We start from the raw sequence: 26074 nt of genomic DNA, 5'->3' as shown, positions 1-26074 counted from the left end.
TAAAGAATAATACCTGACTATTTATTACCAATTAGATCAGAGTCTCTAAGGGGTAGGATCAAAGCACTGATACTCATTTTAAAAGCTCCCCTGGTTGTCCTAGTTCATGACCAGGGTTAATAATCTCTGCTCCAGGGGCACTTGGGTGGCACAGTGGTTGAACATCTGCCTTTGGCTCAAGGCGTGATCCTGGGGTCCTGGGATCGAGTCCCCACATCGGGCTCCCTGCAGGGAGCCTGCTTCTCCCTCTGCCTCTGCCTCTTTCTGTGTGTCTCTCATGAATAAATAAATAAAATCTTTAAAAAAACAATAATACTCCCTGCTCCAGAAAAACAGATCTCAAACTTCTTTGTGCACAAGAATCATCCCAGAGCTTGACTTAAAAATAAAACAAACAAAAAACCCCTGCAGAATTCTGGGCAACATTCCCAGAGATTCTAATTCAACAGAACCCCCGGGTTCTGTACTTCAAAAAAAAATCAGGTCCCAAGTGATCTTGAAATAGGTGGTGTCCCAGACCACAATCTAAGAAACTTTGTTCTAAAGGCTAAGTTTGGAAACAGACCCTGAACAGAGTAGCCCTGATCTCAGGTTCAGTCAGGAAGAGGCTAGAGGCCAAACAACCAGAGTCACTGATGACACATCCCTCAGTCAGGAACAACAGCCTCTGTGGGATTAACTGCAACCTCTTCTACCCCTAAAGGTACCACCTGAGCAGCAGCAGACACCCTCTCCTCCACCTCCCTTTCCCAGCTGTGCTTCACAGATGCATAAAAGCAATCTAGGCTGTTAACAACAGTGACCCCAACACCCGCTTCTTCAGACCTAGCCAGGGTATATCATTCTGAAGAGCAGAACTATGACACCAGAAACACAATTCAGTGAATACAACTTTAGGGTGGGCAAAGTACATGGTATATGGAAGAAAGAAGGCAGGTGTAAAGTTAGACACTAGATTTATGTATTTTTTCAAGATTTTATTTATTTATTCATGAGAGACAGAGAGAGAGAGAGAGGCAGAGGGAGAAGCAGGCTCCATGCAGGGGAGCCCGACGTGGGACTTGATCCCGGGTCTCCAGGATCACAATCCGGGCTGAAAGCGGCACTAAACCACTGAGTCACCCTAGATGCCCTAGACACTGGGTTTAAATTCCAGACCTATTACAGTGGAAGTGACCTCTCTTGATATTTGGATTCTTAGGATGGTAGGGATAGTAATTCCTATTGCTTGAAGCTGCTGAGAAGATCAAGTGCAATAATGAACAACATGTGCCCAAACATTGCCAGGCAGGAACAGATGCTTAATCAAGGTGGAGTCCTTTCCACCCTGGCACCACCAAGTAAATATTTTCCAAAAAGAGCATTAATATAGAGTGTCTTCTAAAAGAGTGGAATACGCCTTTGTTTGAGCACTTGGCGGCACAACACAAATACTCATTTTTGGGGAGAAAAAGCTTTACAACACGTGGGGAGGCAAACACCACCAACTGATTCTGGAAGCTGAGCATCAGCTGATTGGTGGGGGGGTGAGGGGGGCGGTTGGATCCTTAAATCTGTGGCCTTTGAAGCAGGGACATGGGGGAGTCTAGGCCAACCAAGTGGGGATAGGGAAGCTATTTTTCCCCCAGAAAAATCTTCCCTCTTTCCTCTCCACCTGCGCCCCACCTCGCCCCCAAGAACCCAGAGGAACTTTTCATGAGCAGCTGGTCATGGTGAGGCTATGTCACTGCTACTCCACACCCAGGCTGGGCTTCAAGGCCCATTCAACTGTATCCACAGAGGCCCTCATCTCAGGGACCCCAGCTGAGCTCAGCATCAGCTCATTTTGTTGAGCATGTTGCAATCTCAAGAGCCAATGGGCCTCAGGGTTTTCCTGATATAGTCACACACACACCCCTTGCCCCACAGTGTCATCTAGCTTCACTTGCACCCTGAGATGGGGGGTACCCCACAAACTGAGAAAGTCCTTTTAGAAACCCCTCTACTTGTAGCTGCTACCCATTTTTTTACATTGCAGTATAGCTGACGCATGCTATGCATTTGTCTTCATTCCCCCTTGCAGCCACAGAAGACACATGGCAACATTTCAGAGCTCTGCAGACTGTCTATATGTCTCTTGAATTACCCAGAGCTCTCTCCACCACTCTGCAGTGCAGCTGTGCTAACTGCTGCTGAGTTTTCTTGTTTCTGCCCAGGATGCTTTCCCATCAGGGAACCCCTCCCTCACTCCACAGGGAGTCTGGGTTTGCAAGTGGCCACCCATGGGGATGCTAGGCTGCGCTGGAAGGGAACCTGGGTGTGCAGGTGGCCACGTTCTCTGCCACGTGGAGGCAGTCCACACAACAGGGAAATTAGAACAGTGATGAAATGGCCTGAGCCCCTGAGATGTAGCCCTTAGCTAAAAGAAGCAGTATATTCCCTCTTTGGCTTATTAACAGGTTGATTTGGGTTTCACATACCTGCAAACAAAAGCATCCTGCCTAATACATCCTCAGCGATGCTTCTATAAGCCCTCAACACCTCTGCTTTGCTTCCAGGCCTTTCCCCATCTGGGTCCTAAAGTGAGACGCCATCTGGGAACTCTATACCCCAGCTGGGCTTGAGCAGAGCAGAGCAGGTTCACTGCCTCCCTGATGTGGGCACCCTGTACCTTGGAGAGAGGTCAAGGTGGTGCCAATCTTTCTGTCAGCCACACCAGACAGACAACTCACACACAGCACAAACCCCAGCATCTCCCTGCTACTAGTGTAGTTCATTTGGGGGAAAAGTTCTCTGAGAGGAGCTTAGCAACTGGAATAACAAAGACTGGGGAAACTCTGGTATCACCACATCTGTTTTCTATATGAGTGACAACTTCCAGAAAGTCACCAGTTAATGTTCTGGGTGCAGACAGCTCCTAGCTAGTGAAACACCCCAAGGATGCACCTTGCCTCTATCACATTAAACACACTTCCTGGGATAATGGCTCCAGTTCAGCTCCACCAAAAACTGAAATGCCTTTGGGTCTACAGTAGCAGAAACACCATTTTAAGAAAGGCTGGGAGGCAAGGTGACTCAAGAACATGTTTCAGAGTCAGAGATATACCTAAATATTAATTCCCCAGTAACCACATACGTGGCCTTGGGAAAGCCTTTTACTTCTCTGAACCTTAGTCAGTGGAAAAAAAAAAAAAAGATACCAGCACTTTCCTTTCAGGGCTACTGTGAAAGTTACATAATTTAGCAAAACACAGTAACCATCACACATTATACCCTCCACTGCTATTAAGCTCCTATCGGGAGTCAGGACATCCAAGGACTCCTGGCTCTGCTATCCTATGCCTCAGTTTCTCTCTTCAAATCCCTTTTAACTCAATTTCTATGATCTTGAAATAAAACGGACCTGAACAGAATCTTCCCTCCAGGAACAGTTGTGAGTGTCTGCTATCCTACAAAAACAAGAATCAGAAGACAGAGGTTTCCTAGTACTCCAGCTCAGGCTCTTTAAGGTCTCTCTTGTATCATGCACCAAGCGCTCTGAGGACTGTTTCAAGGTACACCCATGCTGATGGGGAGCCAAACAAACCTCTCTTATCAGCCTAGGTACATTGTGAATGCTCCATAAATACTTCTGGTTGACTGCACGGCCCTGAAGGGGGGTGAGAAGAATAAAGAGGTGGCATAGTGACTGGCTACTGGGGAGGCTAGGGGATGGAGATGAGGTGGTAACATAGGGCAGGTAAAGGTGGGTGGATCTCTCTCTACGTCAGTTGAGGGGTGGGCATGGTGGAAGGACCCTGCCCAGGATCAGGGCACAGCGGGATAAGCTGGGCTGCACATTTTGCATCCTGAGGCAGTGCTACCATACTTACAATACTCACTCATGTTCTGTGTGATCTGATTGCCACATAAGCTAGGAAATGTCCTGGTTTTAAGAGAACCATCCTTGTTTTGCTCATGTCAGAAAGTCAAGTCTGACTTTTGTTTACTGTACTCCTCCTTCCTAAAGAAGTTTCTGTGGGGTCCGCCTCCTCCAGCCCTAGCCACACCAACCTCACCCTGGCTCTCCTTGGCTCTCACTGTTCTCTTCCCTTTAATTTAAATCAACTCAGACCCTCTGTCTCTTCAAGGCTCCACATACATGCCACTTCCTCCCGAAGGCTTCCCAGCATTACAGCCCATGGTGATCTTCACTATCTCCACTCTGAGCACTAAGCCACACAGATCTTTGTAAGCTCATTGCAAACAAGTCTATGTTATCTTGGGAGATTTTCTTTTTCTAATTCAGGATATTTGGGAGTTTCTCAGGGCCAGAGAATCTCAATTTTCTCTTCCATGTCCCTTAAGCTTCTCCAGAGTTGGTTACACAGCAAGTGCTCATCAGATACGGAAGTTAACTAGTTGGCTCCTAATCAAAGGCTCTGATATTGTCTCAGTGTGCGGAGGGCCCCCATCTGCTGCTGCAGGGCCTAATGTTAACCCTCTTGCTTCTACAAGGCTGGATGACAATCCTCATGTTAAAAATACCTCAAGCCAGGTACACAGGGGTACTGAGGGAGGCGTGTCCCGTGGCAATTGCCTGGGTGTCCTCCCACAGGCCCTCCCACTCTTCCACATCCACAGTTAATTAAAGGTCACATTCCTTCAGTCTATTTCATGGTTTAGGCATCAGAAGTGTTTTTCACAGTGGGAGCTTTCAGAGAGCTGTGGTAAGGAAACAATAGCAGCTCTTTCACACAGAATGCCTCTCACACTTTTCCACCAGCTTTCTCAACTCTCTGTGCTCTGAAGGCTGATTTCAAGCCTGAAGCTTTATCACCTACAGAGAGGAGCCCAATGCTCACCTCCTAAATGCAGATGGGAGACAATCCATATGGGAGACTCCCATATGGGAGAACATGGTGGGCCTACAGAACTCCAGTTGGAACCTGCTCCCCCAGCAACAAAACCAAAAATCCACCAAAATACTCGTAGCTGGAAACGCACATCAGTAGCACCCTATGAACCAAACCTAACCCCACCGTCAGCTCTGAGGAAGGAACTAGTTACTATTTGGAAGGGCCTTTGGGTCCCAACAGGAACAGGAATAGATGCGGATCCCGTGCCTTCATTCCATAAGCCAGAAATCTTACAGCAGAACTCACAAGGAACTGAGCCCTGAGTTAGAGGCAGTAAGAGACAAAACTCTTCTGATATAGACAGTATATGTCTTCATTTGGGATCCAGATTTGGTAAGACCTGCGCAGCCTTTGGCTTTCGGCTTGGCTCCAATGAGGCCGACATGTTCAGAAAGATGTGTGTCCAAGGGAGGCAAGACCCCTGACATCCCTCACCTTTAGGTCCAGGTACTCCAGGTCTTTCTTCAGCTGGAGGTAGGTATCGTCAGCCTTCAAATGAAGCACAGAGAGAAAAAAGCCAGTTATGAACACCAAGGGTTTCCAAAATTTGGGGATCCGTGTGTGAATCATCGACATTGCACAGCTTCGGGCTCAAGGAACCACAGCAGGCTAACACATCTGGGGCCACAGAGGAAGCGCCAATGTGTAGCTTAGAGCCTTCTTTCTGCATGGCGGATCTTGCAGGTCACTGTGGGGAAAGCCAGCTAGTCCCCAGTTGGCTGCGGGGACAGTTTGGTGGGGAGGAGGGAGACAGCACACATACCACCACAGGGCTAGGGCAGCAGCTGAGCTGAGGCCAGTGGTGAGCTCCTGAGACAGAACTAGAGGGGTCTGGCTGGAAGAGGGCACGCAACACCTGAGCTGGGCATCTGTCAATCACCAGTGCTCCGATCCTTGTTGTCAAACCTTTGCACTGACCCACTTCATATGCATGAAGCAAAATGACCCTCTGATTAGTGTGGCTAAATGCCTTGAAGGGGCAGGGAGATGACATGGGGACCCAGGTAGGTCCTGACACAACCTTTGGTTCTAGGATGCTCAGCACCAGCAGTTACTGGAAGTTTCAGCTCCCTTCGCTCAGCATGGAGCCATGTCAGGAGCTGGCTGAGGTTGTTTCAATGTCGGACCTGTCTGCCTGCACAGTCTCTGACAGTCTGCTGAGTCCTTCAGTGTAATTACCAGAAACAGTTGAGAATAAGCAAATGACTCTTTCATTTTCTAGGACCTGTGTTTCCCATGTAATCGTCCACATAAGCTAACTATTAGGCAGAGGGGTGGTAAAAGCTTAAGAAAAATGCCCCAGGGACCACTTTCCCAACAAGCTAAGAGGTCTCCCAGCAAACCAAGGCAGAGCTGGGGGAGAGGGCCCTGTTTACATATCTGATGTAAAACAAGTAAACAATGTGAGATGTTCAGCCTGGGCTTTTAAGCATGAGAAGACCTGAAGGACCACTGACAGGGACACTGGTGACTTCCAAGATGCTATTTCTATCCCTAAAGTGTCCCCTTATCCATCGCTACTTCCCTAATCAGCCTGGTCCCTATATACTTTCAATGGCAGTAAGGAGGACTAAGCAGAGGAATATTATTAAAAATCACTCCCTGCATGGAGCCTACTTCTCCCTCTGCCTGTATCTCTGCCTCTCTCTCTCTCTCTCCCTCTCTTTCTGTGTGTGTGTGTGTGTGTGTGTGTGTTTCTCATGAATGAATAAAATCTTTAAAAAAAAATCACCCAAATTCACAGCTTAGGGGTTTTGCTGTGTTCACTTACATTCATCTTTCCAAGTACATTTCCTGAGTCTCTCAGGTCTCATTGGAACAGGACTATCAAGGGAGGTGACACTCCTGTCATCCTCCTTCTTCTGTCCTCTGCCAACCTTTGCAGGTTTTGCCTGCAAACCTCCATGTCCCATTCATTAGGTTTATAAACTATGCCAGAAAGGAACTGAATTTTGGCTCCAGCCTGCATGCCACTGGCTGAGGGATCCCAGGTAAGTCACTCCCCCTTCTGGATCCAGTGCCTTGGGTGTGGTAGTAACTTCTGTCCTGCCTAACCTCTCCCAGGTACAGTGAGGTTCACTAGGATAAGGGATGTGAGGATGCTTTGTCAATCCCAGGGCACCCTCCAGATGAGAGAGGGCACCCTACCTTTTTCCTCCAGGTTGACACCAATGAAACACACCTTTCAGCATCCCAAGGAGTAGCCACGGTGGCAACAAGGATGACAGCCAGCACAGCCCTTCAGACATGACCACACGCCAGCCTGGCAGTCACGACTCACAGCTGGAGAAGCCACAGTTCAGGTCCCTCACACCACATGCAGTCTCCTCCCCAGGAGCAGAGGGCAGAGGCGGGGGCCCCACCACCACTGCGCAGTGTCTGGCAACAGCAACCAGAAGCAAACAGGCAGGGAGCGAGCCAGACAGCAAATACGGACTAGAGCGTGGGCACAGGAAAACACGGGCCAGCACGTCACTCCATTGCCCCCAGGGTTGCCCCGGCCCTGAGCGAGCCCACCAGCGCTGACCTGGCAGGCAGGAAAGGTCAGCTGGTGCTGCAGTAACTGGCCGACGGCGAGATTTCGCACACTGGCCAACCTGGCCTGGTGCCGCCGTAACCGGGCAAGAAGCAGTGAGAGCTCCTCCAGCTGCAGGTGTGTAGACACATCACGAGGAAATTAGCCACCACAGGAGCGCGACGCTATAATTACTCTTCACCCCGGGGCCGGGACAGCACTGACGTGACACCAGTAAGTAATTATTGCATTAATTGTGTCATCAGAACAAATAAAGGCGCTGGCAGAAAAGGGGCTGCAGGAAACACTTTGTTTCAGGAAACAGCAACCACCAGTGCAGCCTCACCTTGACTCGAGCTTTGAAGACGAAGTGAACTAACCAACACAAGGACAAGAGGAGAAGAGCGAGCAGCAGAAAGGCAGGTGGCTGGGGAAAGGCTTCCGGCAAAATGTTGCCTGAGAAGAAAAGCCTGCGTTCTCCTTCACCTCCCCCAAGCTCCCCCTCTGATCTGGCGGGGGGGACCCCATGTCAGCTGGAGGACACAGAGCAAGTCCCTGGGCTTCTCTGAGCCTTAGCTTCTGCATGTCTAAAGTGGGGGTTGACAGCTGCCCTGCAGATTACACGGGGCTGGCTGGGGGTAGGGGAAAACCAGCTAAGACGGCACTTTGCAGGAGGTGCCACATTCATGGGGGCGCGGAGAAGGGGCGGCTTACCGATTTTCCGTGTAGACTGGGGGCGCTGACAGTGTGGGTCATGTAGCCCATGGAGGGCATGGAGCGTCGGTCCACGTGAGAGGAGTTCTGTAAGTGGGGAGACAGGAAGTCACCCTGCAGCCGGGAACCTCTGCCCCTCTCTGCCGGGGCCGCCTGCCACAAGGCACTACCCCGCTTCATCTGGGAAATGGGGCTCCAGGTCTTTCTTACCAGGTTATAACAATGGTAAACTGGCAAAGCCCGTTGGAGAGGGAAAGCTGAGGTTGGGTTATTATAAGTTATTGAAACGATTGACCACAGATACTTTTTCCTGCCTTCCAGTCTGCGAGGAAGCAGACTTCTAGTTGTATGATCCTTCATCTCTTAATACCTCAGTCCTCATCTGTGAAATGGGCATGATAATAACACCTACCTCATAGGGCTGTTGTAAGCATTAAAGAAAAGCCTTTAGCATAGCGCCTGGCACCTAAGAGTACCACGTAGGTGTCACCTATCATTATTTCCAAACTGCTCAAATTTGTATTCAAACCATGTGAGGGTCCTGGTGCCCGAATGCTGAACCCCAGCTGCCTGGCAGCCCTCCAGGGTCTTACCTTGGTGGCATGGCCCCGTGCCTTCCTGGGAGAACTCCCCAGGGAGATGTCCACGCTCCTCCGCTGGTCCGGTGGCTTCACGGTGACCCTCTCCGCTGGCGTGTGTGGCCGCCGGGGTGGGAAGACCCTCGGGGGGCCTGGAGGAGGGATGTCTGAGGGAGATGGAGGCACAGAGATGGAGCGGGGCACCTCTAGCATGCTCCTGCTCCGGCCCTGGTCAGTGAACTCTGGGGAGCCAGCACAGATGGGTGCCGTGGGGCTGCCGTGCCGGAACTGCTGGCGCTGCTGCCACTCGTAGAGCTGCCACACCGTGCCGTCCCGGTGTGCCCGGCGCTCCTCGCTCGACATCTTCAGGTGACTGGCTCGGTCCTGCGCATACTTGTAGTCACTTGGCAGGTTGCGGGGAGGGGGCGAGGAGCCCCCTGAGGGATGTCGGGTGCTCCTAGGAAGAGTCTGGTAGTTTTCTGGGAACGATAGCGACTGGCTAGGACCCTGGCGAGGAAGGGTCTGGTCCAGGGGCAGGCTGAGGACAAAGGAGAAAGACGGGTAAGACAACCAGCATGGGATCTGCCGGGTTTTTGGAAATATAGCTAAGTAAATCCACAATGTCAGGTACATGAGACAGCTCTGTAAGAACCCAGAGAACAATCAAAGCAGATGCCCAGGACCTCGGTCACTCCCTTCCCTATGCAGAGGACTCCACAACCATTGTTCTCTAGCAATCTTTGGGGTATCAACCTCCCTACCAGGCAGGCTGGCTGCCCCACATCCATCACTTCAAGTAAAAGGTGAGGAAACCTGCCTTCTCCTCTCCCTCTCCTTCAGTCAGCTCTTCCAAAAAAGTGTGCCTATTTCTAGGAAATGCCTCATAATGCCCCAGGTCACCAAGACTTGCCCTCTGCCGGTAGCCTCAATACCAAATTCTGGAGGTTCTTAAAGGAAGTGACTGGCACCAGCTCTTTTCTTTTTCTACTACTCTAGTCCAGATACTGATTAATCATCTCTCCCTAGACCACTCTGAGCCCTTCCTAACCAGTGTCCACCCTGTACACAGTCAACTACAGTCAACTACCTGGATCCAATCACTCCCTTGCTCCAAAAATTTCAGTGACTCCCCACTGCTTATGAAATAAAATTGAAACCCTTTAGCCTGGTACTTACCCCTCTCTAGCACCTGATCCCAACCCACTTTGCAGTCCTGCTGTTTTCTCCCTGCTTCTCCAACCAGGGCCAAGGACTGGGCTGGGGCAAGCTAGGCAACTAGGCAACCCCTGTCCTTGCTGGACTCTAAGAATGAGAGCCTCACCCTAGACTCCTAAAAAGCTTGGCAACTTCTCAAAGTGGAGAAACGCAGACAGCTTGACCTGGGTTTGAATGCTAGCTCTACCACCACTGGCTATGCGACCCTAGGCAGCTGATTGGACTGCTCTGAGCTTCAGCTTCCTCCCCTGTAACAGGAGGACAGGATTATCTCCCTCATCAGGCTGTTCTGAAGAGTAAATGAGACAAGTAAGAAAACGCAGGCTCTATGCCTGATTCACAGCATCTACTTCTCAGTGGGTTCTTCCTTTCCACCTCTTCCTATCCTCATAATATTGTTCTTCATTCCCCTACCTGTAAGGGCTCCCCTTGCCCTATGCACCCAATCTCACTCATCTTCCATGACACCGTCTCAGGCCCCTTCCACAGAAGTCTTCTGCAGCCCTCAGGACTCCCACTCTGCTCTGACCTAGTTACTATGTTGTAGGAAGCTTGTCCAAGGTCTTTTGTTGATGTAACCTTTTCATCCTTGCAAGACACCTCTTCCCTAGCCAAGCTGTAAACCCTCCAGGGGCAGGAACTCTCTCACATTCTCTAGTATTGTCCACAGTCTGAAAAAGTCTTGATGCATAACCAGCCAGCCACTGTTCTAAGTCAGTGCCACCCCAAGTATGGTTATAGATGGGCAGCATCAGCACCACCTGCAAACTTGTTAGAAACGCAGGTTATCAGGCCCCACCCCAGACCTGCCAAGTCAGAACAAGCCCCCCAGGTGGCCAAAGTTTGAGAAGTGCTGTTTTAATTGTTCTTAAATTCATCTCATTTAATCACTTCCTCACTTATGACCTCTGTACTAAGAACCCAACAGACTGTTGTGGGGATTAGAAACAGTTGTCATTCCAAAATGGTAGCTTTCTTCTCTTTTTATTGTTATCTTTGCAATTACGGGAGGTAATTTTAAGATCGCTTCAGCCAGACGTGTCCTAGTGTGTCCGTCTAGTGTGGCCGTCTGCCACTAGGTGGCAGGGTTTGCTACTGATTTCCCAAAGTCAGGGGGGCAGGTGTCTCTGAGGAAGGGGCAGTGGCTGAATCGTAGCAGTGGCAGGTGGCAGCACAGAAACCAGGTTGGGGGCCTCCCCTGGGGACACCCAACTATTGTTCACTCTGGCTGCAGCAAAATTCAGACCATGCAAAGTATGTCCTACCTGTGATCCCATACCACTCTGGTCTGGTTCTGCAGCCTGCTCTCAGTGCCCGTGTCACCTTGACAGTCAGAGTCCCAGCACAGGGGCCCCAAAGCCCTCAGCTCATCCTATCACTTGTGCCCTCCGCTTAAACACTGTCTGCCATACTCCAAACCCGCACTGCTGGCCATCTGGGGGCAAGCCTAAAAAACCCAGTGCAATGGTGAGCTCCAGAAGCCTAACCAAGATAACTGACCAACTGTGGAGTGAGGGGACACAAGGAGGGTAAGTTTGTAAGAAGAAGTAAAGATCCCACTGAAATAGATAGGAGCACCCATAGTGGCTTTGCCCCCTGAAAGCAGATCCATTTGCTGGCCCCCAAACCCATCCTTACCCAAAAAGAAAGTTCCAGGTCTCCCACCCTCATATCCTGCTCTGTGCCACGGGGCCTCCCTGTCCCAAAAGGCACTAAACAGGATATTCAGATACAGCTCCTACAAACTGATCATATCAAAATGCAAAATCAATTTTGATAACCAATTACTTATGCAGCAGATATCCTCACCCTAACCTCCACATCAATTGCGCAGGACTTTCACTGTCTACTCTGTTCCTCATTGTAATAGCCGAGTGCTTGAATCCATCCCCACTCCTGCCTTTTTATTTTACAAGTATGTAAATTGCTTTAAATACGGGGCGGGGGCGGGGGGGGGGGATGGAAGGCTAGAATTTCAAAACAATCTCTTAGAATGTAAAATTCTAAGGATATGTCAGCCTGTCCTCACAGAACATCATTCTAATGTAGTTTAATGATGTGAAACATAATATGTATCTCCAAGTACTAAAAGAACAATTAGAAATAATTTCTTGTGTGGTCTAGACCCACAAATATGAGATCATACTACAGAGCAAATAACCCTCCTTCCAATTTCTAATGTGTCCAATCTAATGAGATTAGCACAGTCTTAATCATACAAAGCACAGAAATACATCTCTCTTCTCTATTTTCAAATGTTGGAGGCTCCTTCATTAAGCAGCCAGATCTACTTATTCCTTGACTATAAGATATTACAAATATACCTTTAAGGAAAACAACACTTCTGAGAAAGCGAGATGCAATCCTTTCCAGATACAAGTGAACAATCAGACTGTCAACCTCACTTACTCAGACAGACCGCTTTCTTCTCGAATGGTGTCAATTCCCCACTTTTCCCTTTCAGTCCATTGAGATCTGCTTCCATCACTAGACTGAAGCTCCTCTCGCTGTGTGCTCAGTGACCTCCAAGGCCAATGAACTGTTTTCATCTACAGGCTTCATGTCACCTTGCCCCTTAGATAAGAAAGGCTCAAACTTCCAGCTCACATGCAAGGAAAGTCCAACACTTTCCCCAACCCTGTCATCTTCTTGCAACTGACTTATCATCCTTTATCTCCCCCATGTGGCCCCAAGAACAGGTCCTTGTGTGTAGCAGAATGACCCAGGTCTGTGGGCTGCCAGAAGCAGTTATGTAGAGACATTTCAACCAACAACTTATAACCGCAGAGCAGTCACACAGCTTTTGAAACTTTCTGTGCCCTGCCACAGAGAGTTTCTCACTGGCCATGCAACCTTTTCTGGTTTCTTCCTGTCTTCCTCTCCTAGTACTCTATGTGCCTCCCTGACCTAACTACTTGAAAATCCTAGCTCTACCAAGAACGGAGGGTCAGGTCTGCCCATGTAAGCCCATCAAGAAGCTCAGTGGAGGGGCATCCGGGTGGCTCAGTGTTGGTTAAGCCTCTGTCTCCATCTCAGGTCATGATCTCAGGGTCCTGGGATAGAGTCCTGCATTGGGTTCCTTGCTCAGTGGGAAGCTGCTTCTCCCTCTCCCTCTGCCTGCCACCCCCCTGCTTGTGTGTGCTTGCTCTGTCAAATAAATTTTTTTTTTTTTTAAAAAGCCTCAGTGGAACCAAAAGTCCCAGCAAGTTCCAGACAATCTCAGTGGCTCCCAACTTCCTCAGAGGGCACCAGCTCCAAGGAGAAGTCCTCATTCCAAGTACAAACTGGACTCCTTCTAAATGAAACTCCTTCTTTTGTACTCCACTTTTCCTCTCCCCACCCTGCCAGCCCCATGTCCTGCTCATCTCCTTCACAGAGACGTCTTTTGTCCACCCCTTGGGTTGGAGGTCCTCAGCATCCTGCCTTTGGCCCTCTGCTATGGCTCACTCTAAGCTAGGGATTCTCAAGCCTGGCTGCACATTAGAATCACATGGGGGGCAGGGAGGGGAGTGTTGTTAAAACTCCTAACATCCAGACTGTACCACATCTACCTATTAACCAAGCCAAACCTGTTAATGTCAGTAACACCTGTGTCCCTCCACACATTCCCAGCCTTGATGAAGCAGTTTACCAAGTCTTATACCTACCCAACCTCAACATCTGTGAATCTTACCCACCCTCCTCAAAATCCTCACCATCTTCACTGCTTTGGTTTGGGTCTCCTATCCAAGCTATGACCACCTTATACTCGATCATTTTCTCTTTCCAGGCTCTCCTCCATCTAAACCATCTTCCATATTGTCACTGGAGCAAGAAACTGAAACAGTAGTTCTCAGTGCTGATGTGGGTTGACAAACAAGGACACTTTGGGTGGTGTATAAACTGAAACAGTATTTTTGGAGGGCAATTCTGTAATAACTATCATAATTAAAATGGCATAGATCCTCTGACCTAGTCACTCCACTTCAAGCAATCTATTCTTTAAATATACAAGTACTTGCACGTAGAGATAATGAGGCAGGGATGTTCGTTCCAGCATAATTTGTAATAGCAAATGTTCGTAACTGACCTCACTGTCCATCAATAGGGAATGGTATAAATACCACTGTAGATCCACACAAATGGGGTACTCTGCTTATTTCAATTTAATGATATGAGTCTATATGTGCTGATATGGAAAGATACATTCAAATATCTACATATAGACTTGCATATACACAGAAACATTAAGTGAAAAAAGTAAAGTGAAGGGTAGGGTTTATTTTTCTTAACATGGTGGTTGGTCTTTAGGGAGTGAAAGTAGGTTTCCAAAATAAAGTAGTTTCCAAAATAAAATATTTTTCAATATTTATCCTTTGGTATTTGGATCTTTTTTTTTTACTTTGTGAGTGGATTAATGATTATTTGAGGGTACTGAGCAAAAGCAGATTTACACATGTAGCTATGAATTTGGTGATGAAATTAATTGGTACAAAGAAAACCAAGCCACAAGTGTGAAAATTATCAACACCAGAAACAAAAAATTGTTGAACTGAAATTTAAATTTAGCATACCATATGGCCCAGCTATGACTATTTATATTGTCATAGTAATATAAAAACTGACTAGTGATCTATACAAAAATTATGGTATCCTGTGAAGCTAGGGTAAGGGTAAGTGTATGTCTATTGGAAAGGCACAGTGGGGAACAAGAGACTTCAATCCTTATTTTCCACAGTAGAATGCCTATAGATAGCTAAAAGTCAAGAGATACTTACTGGTGTAAGTATCTTATTTGGAAATACAGAAATAAATTGGGAAAACCACAGAAAGAATTGAAAGTAGCTGCCTCAAAGAGACAGAAACCAGGACTAGGGATGGATGGGAATCCTTAAACTATGTGCATATATTAATTTAAAAAAAAACACCTTTAAGAATAAGGGGTTTACTCAAACTACCATTCTCATTTTTGGGCAGGGCACATCAGAAGCGCCTGACAGACTTCTTCACACACACATGGACCTGCTGTATTGGAATAGGGATGTAGTAGGGACTATCCAGGCTACACAAAATCTCCCCAGGTGGTCCTGATGCCTCTTTCCTGCCAATACCCTCCAAACCATTGATGGCTTTCACAGGCCTCCAAGATTAAATCCAAACTCTTTTAGCAAGAAATACAGGCTCATCTGGGCTAAACCCTTAGCTTTCCTAGCCTCTCCTATTTCTGCTTTTTCCTGCTTTTACCTCCCCTAGCCTGCCCATATTGACTTCAGTTCCTAAGAGCTGTGGCATGTAAGAGAAAATAGCTAACTTACCATGAGTAGTTTCTGACTACGCTGTCTCCTCTGCGGGATCCCTCTTCAACTAGCCTATCTTCTAAGTGTTGAGGTACCATTTATGTGCTGACTGCTCCCAACCAGACCTCAAACCTCTACACCATGACCTATATCCAACTGTCTACCTGACATCTCCCCTTGGATAACTAATAAGCTTCTCAAACTTACTGTCCAAAACGGGAACCCTGATTCCACCCCCACCCTACACCACCCCCTCCCCAGATGCCCCTGTCCCATCTTGCCCCTAGGTGTTCCCTGTCTCAGCAACTACCTGGTTGTTCAAGTCAAAACTCTTAGGGATCATCCCTGTTCCTCCCCTTCTCTCATCCAGAGCATCCAACTCATTGACAAGCTTTGCTGTTTCCACCTCCAAAATGTACCTCAAATCTTTCTATTTCCACTGTTACATCCTGGACAATTGTAGCAGTATCTTCTCTGGGCTCTTCTTCCTCAATTATTAACCAGATCACCTCCCCTACTTGCTTAAAACCTTCCAGTGGTTTCCCCTGTTGCTTTTTCAAATAATATCTAAATTGTTTTACCTTGGAGTAGGAGACCTGCATGATTTAATGCCTGCCAGCTTTCCAACCTCATTCAGCACCGAAGGCACTTAGAATCACCTCCCAGGGGTATCTACCTAGCCCAGCACCAAGAATAGAAACTTCCCTCCTCTGTGTCCCTGGGAAGTAGCTTTCTGTTTTTAGTAAGACACAAAATTTGAACAAATGGAATTGACACCTGGTCAGTCCTAGGTGGAAATGGGAAGTTATCTTAGCTATGACACCAAAGGCTTTCCTTTGCCCAGTCTGTCCCATAACAATGTCTACCAATTCCTTGGAGGATTTCCATTGTAATTTCTCCACCATCTACCATCACAAGTGCCCAACCAAGATCAAAGAGGTTACACAACCTACACATGCACAGCATAACCAGACACCTAGAAAGAGGCTGAGGCTATTCCCTTAGGAGCACTGCTGCCTCCACAGCCCACAGGGAGAAAGTCTGGGCCCCACCAACAGGGAGAAGATATGTGGCTCTTTAGAACATGTTGACAGGCAAGTAAGTCTGTGGCAGACTTGGCCTGAGCTCTGGCACAACCACAGCAGCCCCTCAAGTTCCCAGGGAGCTTTCTGAAAGCACCAGGGCCTTCGCTATTGCTTCTCCAGTCAGTGGGGTTTGTTTTAGAAGCCCGAGGATGATGAAACGATATACTGTCTTCATAAGGAGGACAAAACACAGCGGCTTCTGGAGAAAATGGGGAAGCCAGTGACCCTGAATTTTTCACATTCAGAAAAGCGCCTTTATTAATCTAAAATTATGATAAAATACAAACAGTGCTTTGCAAATAGCCAAAACTGCATGCCCTCTAAAATAATTAAAAACTGCTTCTTGAAGGAATAGGTATGATAAAGCTTACTGTCAACAGCACCTAAGCACTTTTCTGTGTGCCTGGAATTGAAAATGGATCTGTATTTACTCTAGTTTCCACAAATATTTCCTGGATGCAGGGAAGTAGCAGAGTAAGAAGAGAAGATCAGTTACTCTCTATATACTGACTGTCTCAAGGTGCACTCACTGGGGAACCCAGGAACTCCCTGATGTAATCTCCTACAGGCTTGGCGGGTTCACAGTCCCGGGTCCACACTCTGGCTTCACCACGACTGTGTGCCCTGGCCAGGTTCCTTCACGTCTCCACACCCTTGTCTCTTTGTCTCTAAATTGGGGATATCACCCCCTCCTTGCAGGGTTGTTACAGGAATTTACAGGGCTAATGGAGGTGGAGAGTGTAAAGCCAGCATTTCCCCAGCACATGCTGGGGAAATGATAGTGACTATTATTACATTACTATGCTCATTAGTAGCAGCCATCCCGAGTCTATTACTGACCTCCTGCCGTCCCCCTTCTGGGTTTTTGCCCAGTGCTCCACCTGGGCCAGGCTGCTCTTCCTCTGGCTGTGCTTTTCAAGGTTGTTCCTGGGAGGAAAGGCCCGTTGATACCCGCCGGTCCCGTTCTGTTCTACTGGGCCATATGTGGTGGGCAGCACCCCATTCTTCTCTGCCCGCTGGGGCTGTGCTTGTTGGCCTCTCAGGCCACCAGGTAAATCCACGAACAAGGCATCCTCCTCAGTTGGCGAGTACGGGGACCTGGCCTTGCTCCTGTCCCGCTTGCCCTCCAGTGGTTCCCTCTGGGGCCGGTACCGTTCTTCCTCTTGCTCTCGCCTCTCAAAGCCAAAGGAATCCTCGTGACTGCGATGAGAACAATCCCTCGTATGTCCAGGTCCCACGCGGCCACACTCTCGACAGGATTCTGCATGATTGGCCTGAGGGACGGCCTGCCGCTCCACCTTCTCCACGTCTCTGCAACAACAGAGGCACATTCAGCCCATTCCAGACAGCACCGCTGGCAGCCAAGACTCCCCAAAGAACATACTGTATGCTCAAATTTCCTCCAGACCTTTGTAAGGGCTGCTCCCTCTGCCTGGAATATCTTTCATAGCTAGTTCCTCATTCTTCTTGCCTGACTTCTACTCACTGAGGACCTGGCCTACATGTCACCTCCTCTAGGAAGCCATTCCAGTCACCTATTCCCAGCCTAGACTGGGACCTTAGCTGACTCCACTGTCACACTAACCACACTGGACCATAATTGTATGTTTATTCATCTGACACACAAGTAGACTATGAGTTCCCTCAGGCCAGAGACCCATCTGGCCAATTACAATAGGCCTATTAAGTAACTTCCGTACAATGACTGGTGTAGAGTAGGTGCTTTATAAATACTACTGAATGAATAAATGATACATGTGACAATCTCATGTTTTTCTCTTTTGCTCTTTGTCCATCTGTCTGTCTGAAACCCAGCTTAGATAGAAGGTTCCCAAACCCAGGGTCTCTCCCACTGGCATCAAACACAGCCCAAAGGACAACTGGCACATAATTAACATTCTCTGAAGATGGTGAGTAGAGAACAGGTACAGTAACCTCTTCATATGACCTCTTACCTAGTGCTCAAACAGGAACCCACAAGAACAATGGCCTAACAACAATCCTCTGAGGTATCACTAGTCGGATTTTAGAGATAAAGAAACTACGGCACAGAGAAGATAAATGATTTGCCCAAGACCACAGTGCTAGGAAAGAGCAGAGCCAGGGCTAATACCAGCCAGCACTCCCACGTGCTCCCCACTGCCTCTCCGTATGTGTGCCCATGGCCTCCACACATGCAGACCTAGAAACTGTGAAGAAGAATGGGATGGGGGCCATAGGTCAGGATGTGAACAGAGGCTAGAGGATGAACTTCTGGGAGCATCAAGAAGGACTCCTCTTTCATGGCCTGTCTCCTATCGTAAGCTGCCCTTCTACTCCTCTTCCATGGGGCAGGATCTAATTATGTCTATATCCCCAGTACTTGGTACCAGAGACAAAGCAGCAGCTCCACAGGCTTTGCAAAAATAGATTGGGGAGGAAAAGAACACACTGTAGCCCAGTCTAGAAAGACCAGAAAATTACTAAGGATGCTTGGCTGGAGCAGCCAGTCTCCTTGGTAAAAGATCCTGGCCTTGAGATCCATCATTCCTCAAATGGCCAAGCCAGAGGGCTCTCTGTTTCAACATAAAAGCATACAATGGAAATGCTGCTGCATTTTACATCTTGGTGGCCAGACCCCAGACCCCAAGCAGCCTTTGCAACAACCTAAAAACCTCAGCTACCAACAATCAGTACAGACTTAGGGCAGGCAGGATCAATCCAGTCTGAGAGATAGTTAAAATGTCAATGTAAAGTAGCAATCTAACCTGTAACTAAGAAAAGCAATCTCGCATCTCACTGTCAATGTACTCTCCTGACTTTTCCCCGAAGACCCAAAGCTTTATTTAAAAAAAAAAAAATCAATTTCAGCATTTCAATTTTCATTAGGGACCACCTCTCCCTACTCCCAATCCATATGGTTTGGATGCTGCTGTTTGGACCCTAGTCCCTGTCCATCTGAGGCTCCAAGTTTCAGTGATTACTTTGAGAGTTGACACATCACCTATTCCAAGTAAGTCAGTTGGTTAGAGCTGGCTAGACCAACCAGGCTTTGGTTAGAGCTGGTCTTGAACTGCTGTAACTATATGGGAATCAGCTATCTGAGAATGAAACCAACAACCGAGGCACCTGGGTGGCTCAGTTGGTTAAGCATCTGCCTTCAGCTCAGGTCCTAATCCTGGGGTCCTGGGATTGAGCCCCAATTGGGCTCTCTGTTCAATGGGGAGTTGCTTCTCCCTCTGCCCTTCCCTCCTGCTCTCTTTCTCTCAAATAAACAAATGAAATCTTAAAAAAAAAAAAAAAGTCAACACCAAGAAAAGCAGATGGAGAAACACAGAATCCTTAACACTTGGCCTGAGCTCTGAGATTTAGCCATATCTAAACCAAATATATCCCTGGACTTTTTGGTTGTGAACCAATAAACTTTCTTTCTCACTTAAGCTAGTTTGAGTTTGGTCTAAGTCTTTGTGGAAGGAGTCCTATCATATCATTTTATAATGACATATTTTGATTATTATTTCTGAGAGCCCTTTCATTCCTAATATTCAGCTGGTCTGTAAGTTCCAGTAGTGGGAATATATGGGAAATATTCAGGGGCTACACTTTAACAAAAACCAATTTTTACTATATGTTCATTAAGGGACAACTCTTTTTCCATAGAGTACATTATAGGTTTTAACTTTGTCCTTTCTTCCTTTGATCTTCCATAACTGCATCAGTATAACCTCAACTGGTAGCCTTCAGGTTCTCTGACTTGGCCTTTATCTTCCTTAATGTTTCTCAAACTCAGGAAACCACCCACGGGGGCTGTGCTAAGGCTGCTACCTACGGGTCTAGAGCTCTGGCTGTCCTCTGGGTCACACCCCAGCCAAGTCACCAAAGCTTGATAACCTGGTTTATACTCCAATTGTGAGACCTAAGTGACTGTACTTCCTTTTTTATTCCCACCCCAAAGATAAACAGCACTTGGTCACAAAACCAGGTTATGAAACAAACATGCCACCTACATATATGACATTAGAACTAAAAGGAAAAGGGAGTTTCCTCAACTCCAGAAACCAAGGAGTGTGTGTTCATAAGATGCCTCAGCCCAACCAACTGTAATGGGGATTTTCCTTTCTTTACCAATCAACCTCCATGTATTTAGTGAACAACCACCTATCCCCACTGGGGCAGATATTTGGAGGTATAAGAAAGTAGCAGAGAAAATGGTCTGCCTTCAAAGCCAGATAACCCTAAAGCCCGATGTAATCACAGTTACCACATTTAATACTGTTCTCATTAACTGACCCCCAAAAAAGTGGAGGATTCCAGGCTTTTCTAACCATGGAGCTTATAACTATAAATCTTAGTCTTTACTATGTGTGTACATAGGATGTACACACCTTCACATATGCCAGTACATCATGACAATAAAGTTGATAGAAAATGACCAATCCTTTTCTCAGATTATCACCACCATTTACTGCAAAATAAACCTTAAGAGGTGGCTAAAAGAATGGCAGTCTGTTTGCCAGCTGGCAGCCTTCTAGGCCCTCAAACTTGGGATTATAAACAGCTCTTGGTCTCTGACTGCTGGGACTTCTATAAGATGCCTTTGTGCCCAAAATACTCAGGCTATGGCTGTAGGTAAGAAAGATAAAGATGATGTCCTCTACTCATCCACCTTAATTGACATAAACAGTTAACTTACTAAGATACAGGATTTAAGGCAACAATGTTTTCTGGTCTTCCCCATCTCCCTGCATTCCTTACAACTTAACACACAACTTCCTAAATCAGGAACCTGTCACAAAATAAATTTGCAATGCTCGATTTAGCACAATGGTGGGAAAGAATAAAGCATACTTCAGCTCTCAATGACTTTGTCATTCAGAGAAGTTGGCCATGCAAGGCACATGTGTTTAGTTAAGATGACACAAGTCTTTCCAGTGCAAGTCACTACTATCATTGTGAGGAGCTGGACTTAGTGACTGTTCAAAATCACAGGGAATGGGGGCACCTGGGTGGCTCGTGGTTGAGCATCTGCCTTTGGCTCACGTAGTGATCTCAGGGTCCTGGGATCGAGCCCAGCATCAGGCTCCCCACAGGGAGCCTGTTTCTCCCTCTACCTATGTCTCTGCCTCTCTCTGTCTCTCAGAAATAAATACGTACATCTTTTTAAAAAATAATCACAGGGCATTCCTGGCATTTGGTGACCATTTTGGCCAAATGTGTCAAACCCAGTGGGCATAGGGTTTAAAGCCAGTCAGACCTGGATTCAAGGGATAGTTCCACCCAATACAAGCTGGGTGACCTTGAGCATGTCTCTGACTTCTCTGGTTTCAGGTTTCTTATCTGCAAAATGGGGACAGCACCCCTCGCTTTATTAGGCTGTTGTGAGGACTAAAGGAGACAGTGCACAGAAAAAGCACAGCACAGTACCCGGCACACCGTGTGCCCTCAAATACAGATGCATTGACTACCCAATATCTATTCTCTCCCTCTCCCTTGACCCAATTTTTTCTAAGTAACAATGTATCCAGCAAAAAGTCACATTTCCAATCTCCCTTGGAGCTAAAGGTGACCATGTGACTTAGATTTGGCCAATAAAATGTTAAGATGTACACAGAAATTGCTAGGTGGGTCTTCCAGGGAAGTCTTTAAAAGAAGTCACACTGGGACACCGGAGTGGTTCAGCAGTGGAGCATGTGCCTTTGGCTCAGGGCGTGATCCCTGGGTGCCGGCATCGAGTCCCACATCGGGCTGCCTGCATGGAGCCTGCTTCTCCCTCTGCCTCTGTCTATCTCTCTGTGTGTCTCTCATGAATAAATAAATCTTAAAAAGAAAAAAAAAAAAAAGAAGTCACACTTAGCTGGCTTAGCTAACCCTTCCTTTATTCCTGCCTGGAATTTAGATTTCACTCCGGATTGTAAGGAAACAAAAATAAGGATTAAAGCCACCTGCTTAAAACTGGGTAGAAAATGAGCAAGAACCCAGATCCCCTGATGGAGCTGCTATACCAGACTAGACTAACTATGGATTCCTGGATTCCTCTTCTGTGAGAAAACTAAAACTCAATTTGATGATGCAACCCTAAGTTGCACTGTTCTTTTACTAGCAACCACACACAATCCCTGTTACAAGGGGCTAAGCATTATTAGCAGGGATTGGGTCCCTCCATTTTTAGCACATCACAGCAATGCTCTGCATCTGCTTAGAGCAAAGTCTGGCTTCCTCCTGCAAGTGGGAAAAGCACTCACCTCACACCGGAGATATTTCTCTCTCCTTCCTTTTCCTCACAAGAACTTGGAAGTTAACAGATCATACCAAGCACTGATTATGTTTTTATTCTGTGTCTAAATCCTTGATCTCACCAGGAAATAAGAACCACTATTTCCCTCTGTCTTAATGCTAAACACATGAACACACCATACACATTAAATCTCATTCAAAGACTTGGGTGGGGAGAGGAATAATTCTTGTAGGGCTTTGGTTGGACTTTGATCCAGCAGTAGATACGGCCCTCCTATCACAATCCTACTAGAGGGTCCCTCCCTATTCTCCACACCTAAACAACCAAACTAGGACTCCAGGAACAAGGGCCAGCCCACCGAGATTCTTAGTGTAGTCTGAAGCAGATCAGGTAACCAGCTCAGCCTATGTTGATAGACACTGAGTCCTGAGCACTGACCCCAGGCTCAGGAGGACAGTGGCCTCCAAAGTCAGAATTGACCCTAAGCACAGTCTGTAGACTTGTACAAAAGGTTGAAAAGAGCCCTGAAGTATCTTGGGAGCCTATGGCACACTTGCTCACTTGAATTAGTTCCTAGCATTTGAGGAAGGAAATGGTTGGAGAGAAATAGAGACAGGAGTTTGTTTCTTCTTTCCCCCAGAGTTAAATAGGGCAGTCCTCCTGGGAGTGGGGCAGATATCTGGCTCCCTTTCATGCTCTGCTCTAAATTAACAATAGAGGGGCTGACTGCTCTGACAACACACTCTCCAGTTCTCCAGGCTGTCCTCCTCCAAAGAAGAGTGAGGCTAAAGAATAAACGAAACACCAGATGGCCAGGCTGAGGTCCCTCCTGCCTCAGAGAATAGCTACTGGCAAAGTCCCTTGTGAAGTTTTAAGGACTGACAAATCAAATAAAGGAGGTCTGGTCACTCCAGGTCTTGTTCATTACCTGCCTAGAGAATCCTTCCCTCTTCTTTCTATCAGGTAAGTCAAGCTCAACTGTCACAGTTCATCTCAACCCAGTCTGGAGTTCTGGCCAAGTGCGCTTACTTCCCATCTCTGTATGGCAGTCACAGTTTTGGGTCACTCATTTTTTTTTTGTGGCCAATGCTTGGTTGTTATTACCATATGCTGGGTCCTACTATGTGCCAGGAACTTGACACAGATCCTCTCTAATCCCTATAACAATCCTGCAAGATCAGTGGTGTTAAGCCCAAAGAGGCTGAGGGTACTGGTAAGTACCAGATTACCTACAATAAATTGTCTCTACTGAAGACTAGAAACTGTGGAAGCAACAGTCATTACTGAGCACTCACTAAAAGCAAAACCCTGAGCTAATAAGCAAGTAAAATATATTATCTCTTCTTTTTTTTAAAGATTTTATTTATTTATTCATGAGAGAGAGAGAGAGAGAGAGAGAGAGAGAGAGAGATGCAGAGACACAGGCAGAGGGAGAAGCAGGCTCTGTGCAGGGAGCCTGACGTGGGACTCGATCCCAGAACCCCGGGACCACGCCCTGGGCCAAAGGCAGGCGCCAAACCACTGAGCCACCCAGGCATCCCTATTATCTCCTCTTATCATATACAATCCTCCAAGGCTAGTGATATTATTAATCTTTAATTACAGGCAATAAAAGTGAAGCTCCAAGAGGTTAACCAACTTGCCTGAATCCTGCAACCAGTGACATAAGCAGAATTCAAACTCCATCTGATCTGACTCCAAAGCCCTATACCTGGTTGAAAACATCTCCATTAATTATTTCTGCTCAGGGCCCAAGGGGCTTGTCCAACCTCAGGTGTTCCTGCTACACTTTACTCAAAATGATCTGGGTTTGGAACCAAACATTTAGTTCTCTGAAGACAGTGCAGATAGCCAGCAATGTATGGGCCATTTCTGAGCAGGATGATTCCCCACGTGCTGATCCCACAACACTGATTAGCTTGTTCTGAGATGTCCCAAATCATTATTTTTAAAAAATATTTTATTTATTTATTCGTGAGAGACAGAAAGAGGCACAGACATAGGAAGAGGGAGAAGCTCCCCATGGGGAGCCTGACACGGAACTCAATCCCAGGACCAAAGGCAGATGCTCAACCACTAAGCCACCCAGATGCCCCCCAAATCCTTATTTGAACTTCTTATAGGTAGAAGTTTTATAGCTGTTTTGTTCATCCATCCATCCACTAACCTGGCCAGCGAGCCAACCATCCATCCACACATCCATTAACTGACTGCTTACTATGTGTCAAACACTGTTCCATTTTCAAGGAGTTTATAGACTAGTAGGGGTCACAGTGAGAAAGCAGGCCACCAGAATGTGAAAGTCCTGTGCAAAAGGAATGACTGGCTGGGGCATCTAACACACTGAAGTGTCAGGGAAAGAGGGAATAACATCAAGGGTAAGGCCTAAAGGATGCGCTGACATTTTCCTGAAAAGGGTGAAGGCTGGGGGAGCAGATGAGCAAGGCCCCGATGGATCATGGTGCCTAATAAGATGGACCTCCATCTCTTACCCAGATCCCATCATACTCTATTCTCCTCCTTGTTCTCTTAGATGCAGTCACACTCCTCCGCTTTCTGTTTCTTGAATAAACCAAACTCATTCGTGTCTCAGGGTGTTTATAAATGCCGTTCCTTTGGCTTAAAGCGCTCTGCCTCAGTTTTGCATCTGTAACATTCATATATCAATCAGGCCTCACCTCCATATCTTCCCTGCCCCCTTGTCCCTCCCATCCCATCACCCAATTTTACTGCCTTCATGCATAGATCATGATAGAATATCATCTTGTTGTTTACCTGTTTATGGTCTGTCTCCACCATCCCTACCCAACAATGCATGAGACTTTGCCTCTTTGTTTGAACACTGCTGTATTTCTCAGCATCTTTAACAGTGTCTGATGCACAATATACCCTCAATAAATATTTGTAGAATAAAAGACTAAACAGATGAATGCATGTACAAATGCACTCAATTCAAGAAGTACAGTATGGTTAGGACACAGAAAATAGGGAATGGCAAGACATGAAAAGTGTCATAGGGACCAGACCCATGCAGTGCTCAAAATCCCTGAGGAAATTGGTTTTTACTCCAAAGGTGATTAGACTGTAAGTTCCTTCAGTCCAAAGATAGGATGTCAATTACAGAGAGACCAGAGAGGCTTAGAAAAAAAGGTAAGTTGTTGGGGATCCCTGGGTGGCTCAGCGGCTTAGTGCCTGCCTTCAGCCCAGGGAGTTATCCTGGAGACCTGGGATCGAGTCCCATATCAGACTCCCTGCGTGGAGCTTGCTTCACCCTGTCTGTATCTCTGCTTCTCTCTCTCTCTCTCTCTCTCGCTCGCTCTCTGTCTCTCATGAATAAATAATAAAAATCTTAAAAAAAAAAGATAAGTTGTCTTCTGATAGGCCCTCCAATCTGAGCTGCTTGTCAGTTTTGTGAGCTGTAAAGGCAAGCTGACCTCCTTGCTTAGTGCTTTAACTTGTTGGAGAAGATATCCTTAGACAAAAGATAAAAAGAAGTCCAATATGAGGGAGTTGGGAAGACAGATTTCAAGACAGTCCAAAATCTGGCAAGTGGAAGAACATGGAAATGGGGGGAAGAAATTATGAACAGATGGAGCTAGA

The 26074-nt window shown here is 47.0% G+C and overlaps 1 protein-coding gene across 9 annotated transcripts in view; it reads right to left on the bottom strand.

The window, feature by feature from the left end:
• PLEKHA7 (pleckstrin homology domain containing A7) overlaps window positions 1–26074 on the bottom strand; it is a 228264-nt gene that overhangs the window by 41470 nt on the left and 160720 nt on the right. For all 9 annotated transcript variants that reach the window (XM_055317621.1, XM_055317613.1, XM_055317612.1 and 6 more), the window contains 4 exons: window positions 17101–17571; window positions 8700–9222; window positions 8107–8193; window positions 5313–5366 (listed from right to left, as the gene is read on the bottom strand). In XM_055317621.1, the coding sequence (XP_055173596.1) occupies window positions 5313–5366; window positions 8107–8193; window positions 8700–9222; window positions 17101–17571 (1135 nt within the window). The remainder of the gene's footprint in view (window positions 1–5312; window positions 5367–8106; window positions 8194–8699; window positions 9223–17100; window positions 17572–26074) is intronic.

The sequence above is a fragment of the Nyctereutes procyonoides genome, unplaced genomic scaffold, assembly GCF_905146905.1.
Source record: "Nyctereutes procyonoides isolate TBG_1078 unplaced genomic scaffold, NYPRO_anot_genome, whole genome shotgun sequence".
Taxonomy (NCBI): Eukaryota; Metazoa; Chordata; class Mammalia; order Carnivora; family Canidae; genus Nyctereutes; species Nyctereutes procyonoides.
The sequence above is the reverse complement of the archived record's forward strand: the minus strand, read 5'-3'. Positions and strand labels throughout refer to the sequence as shown.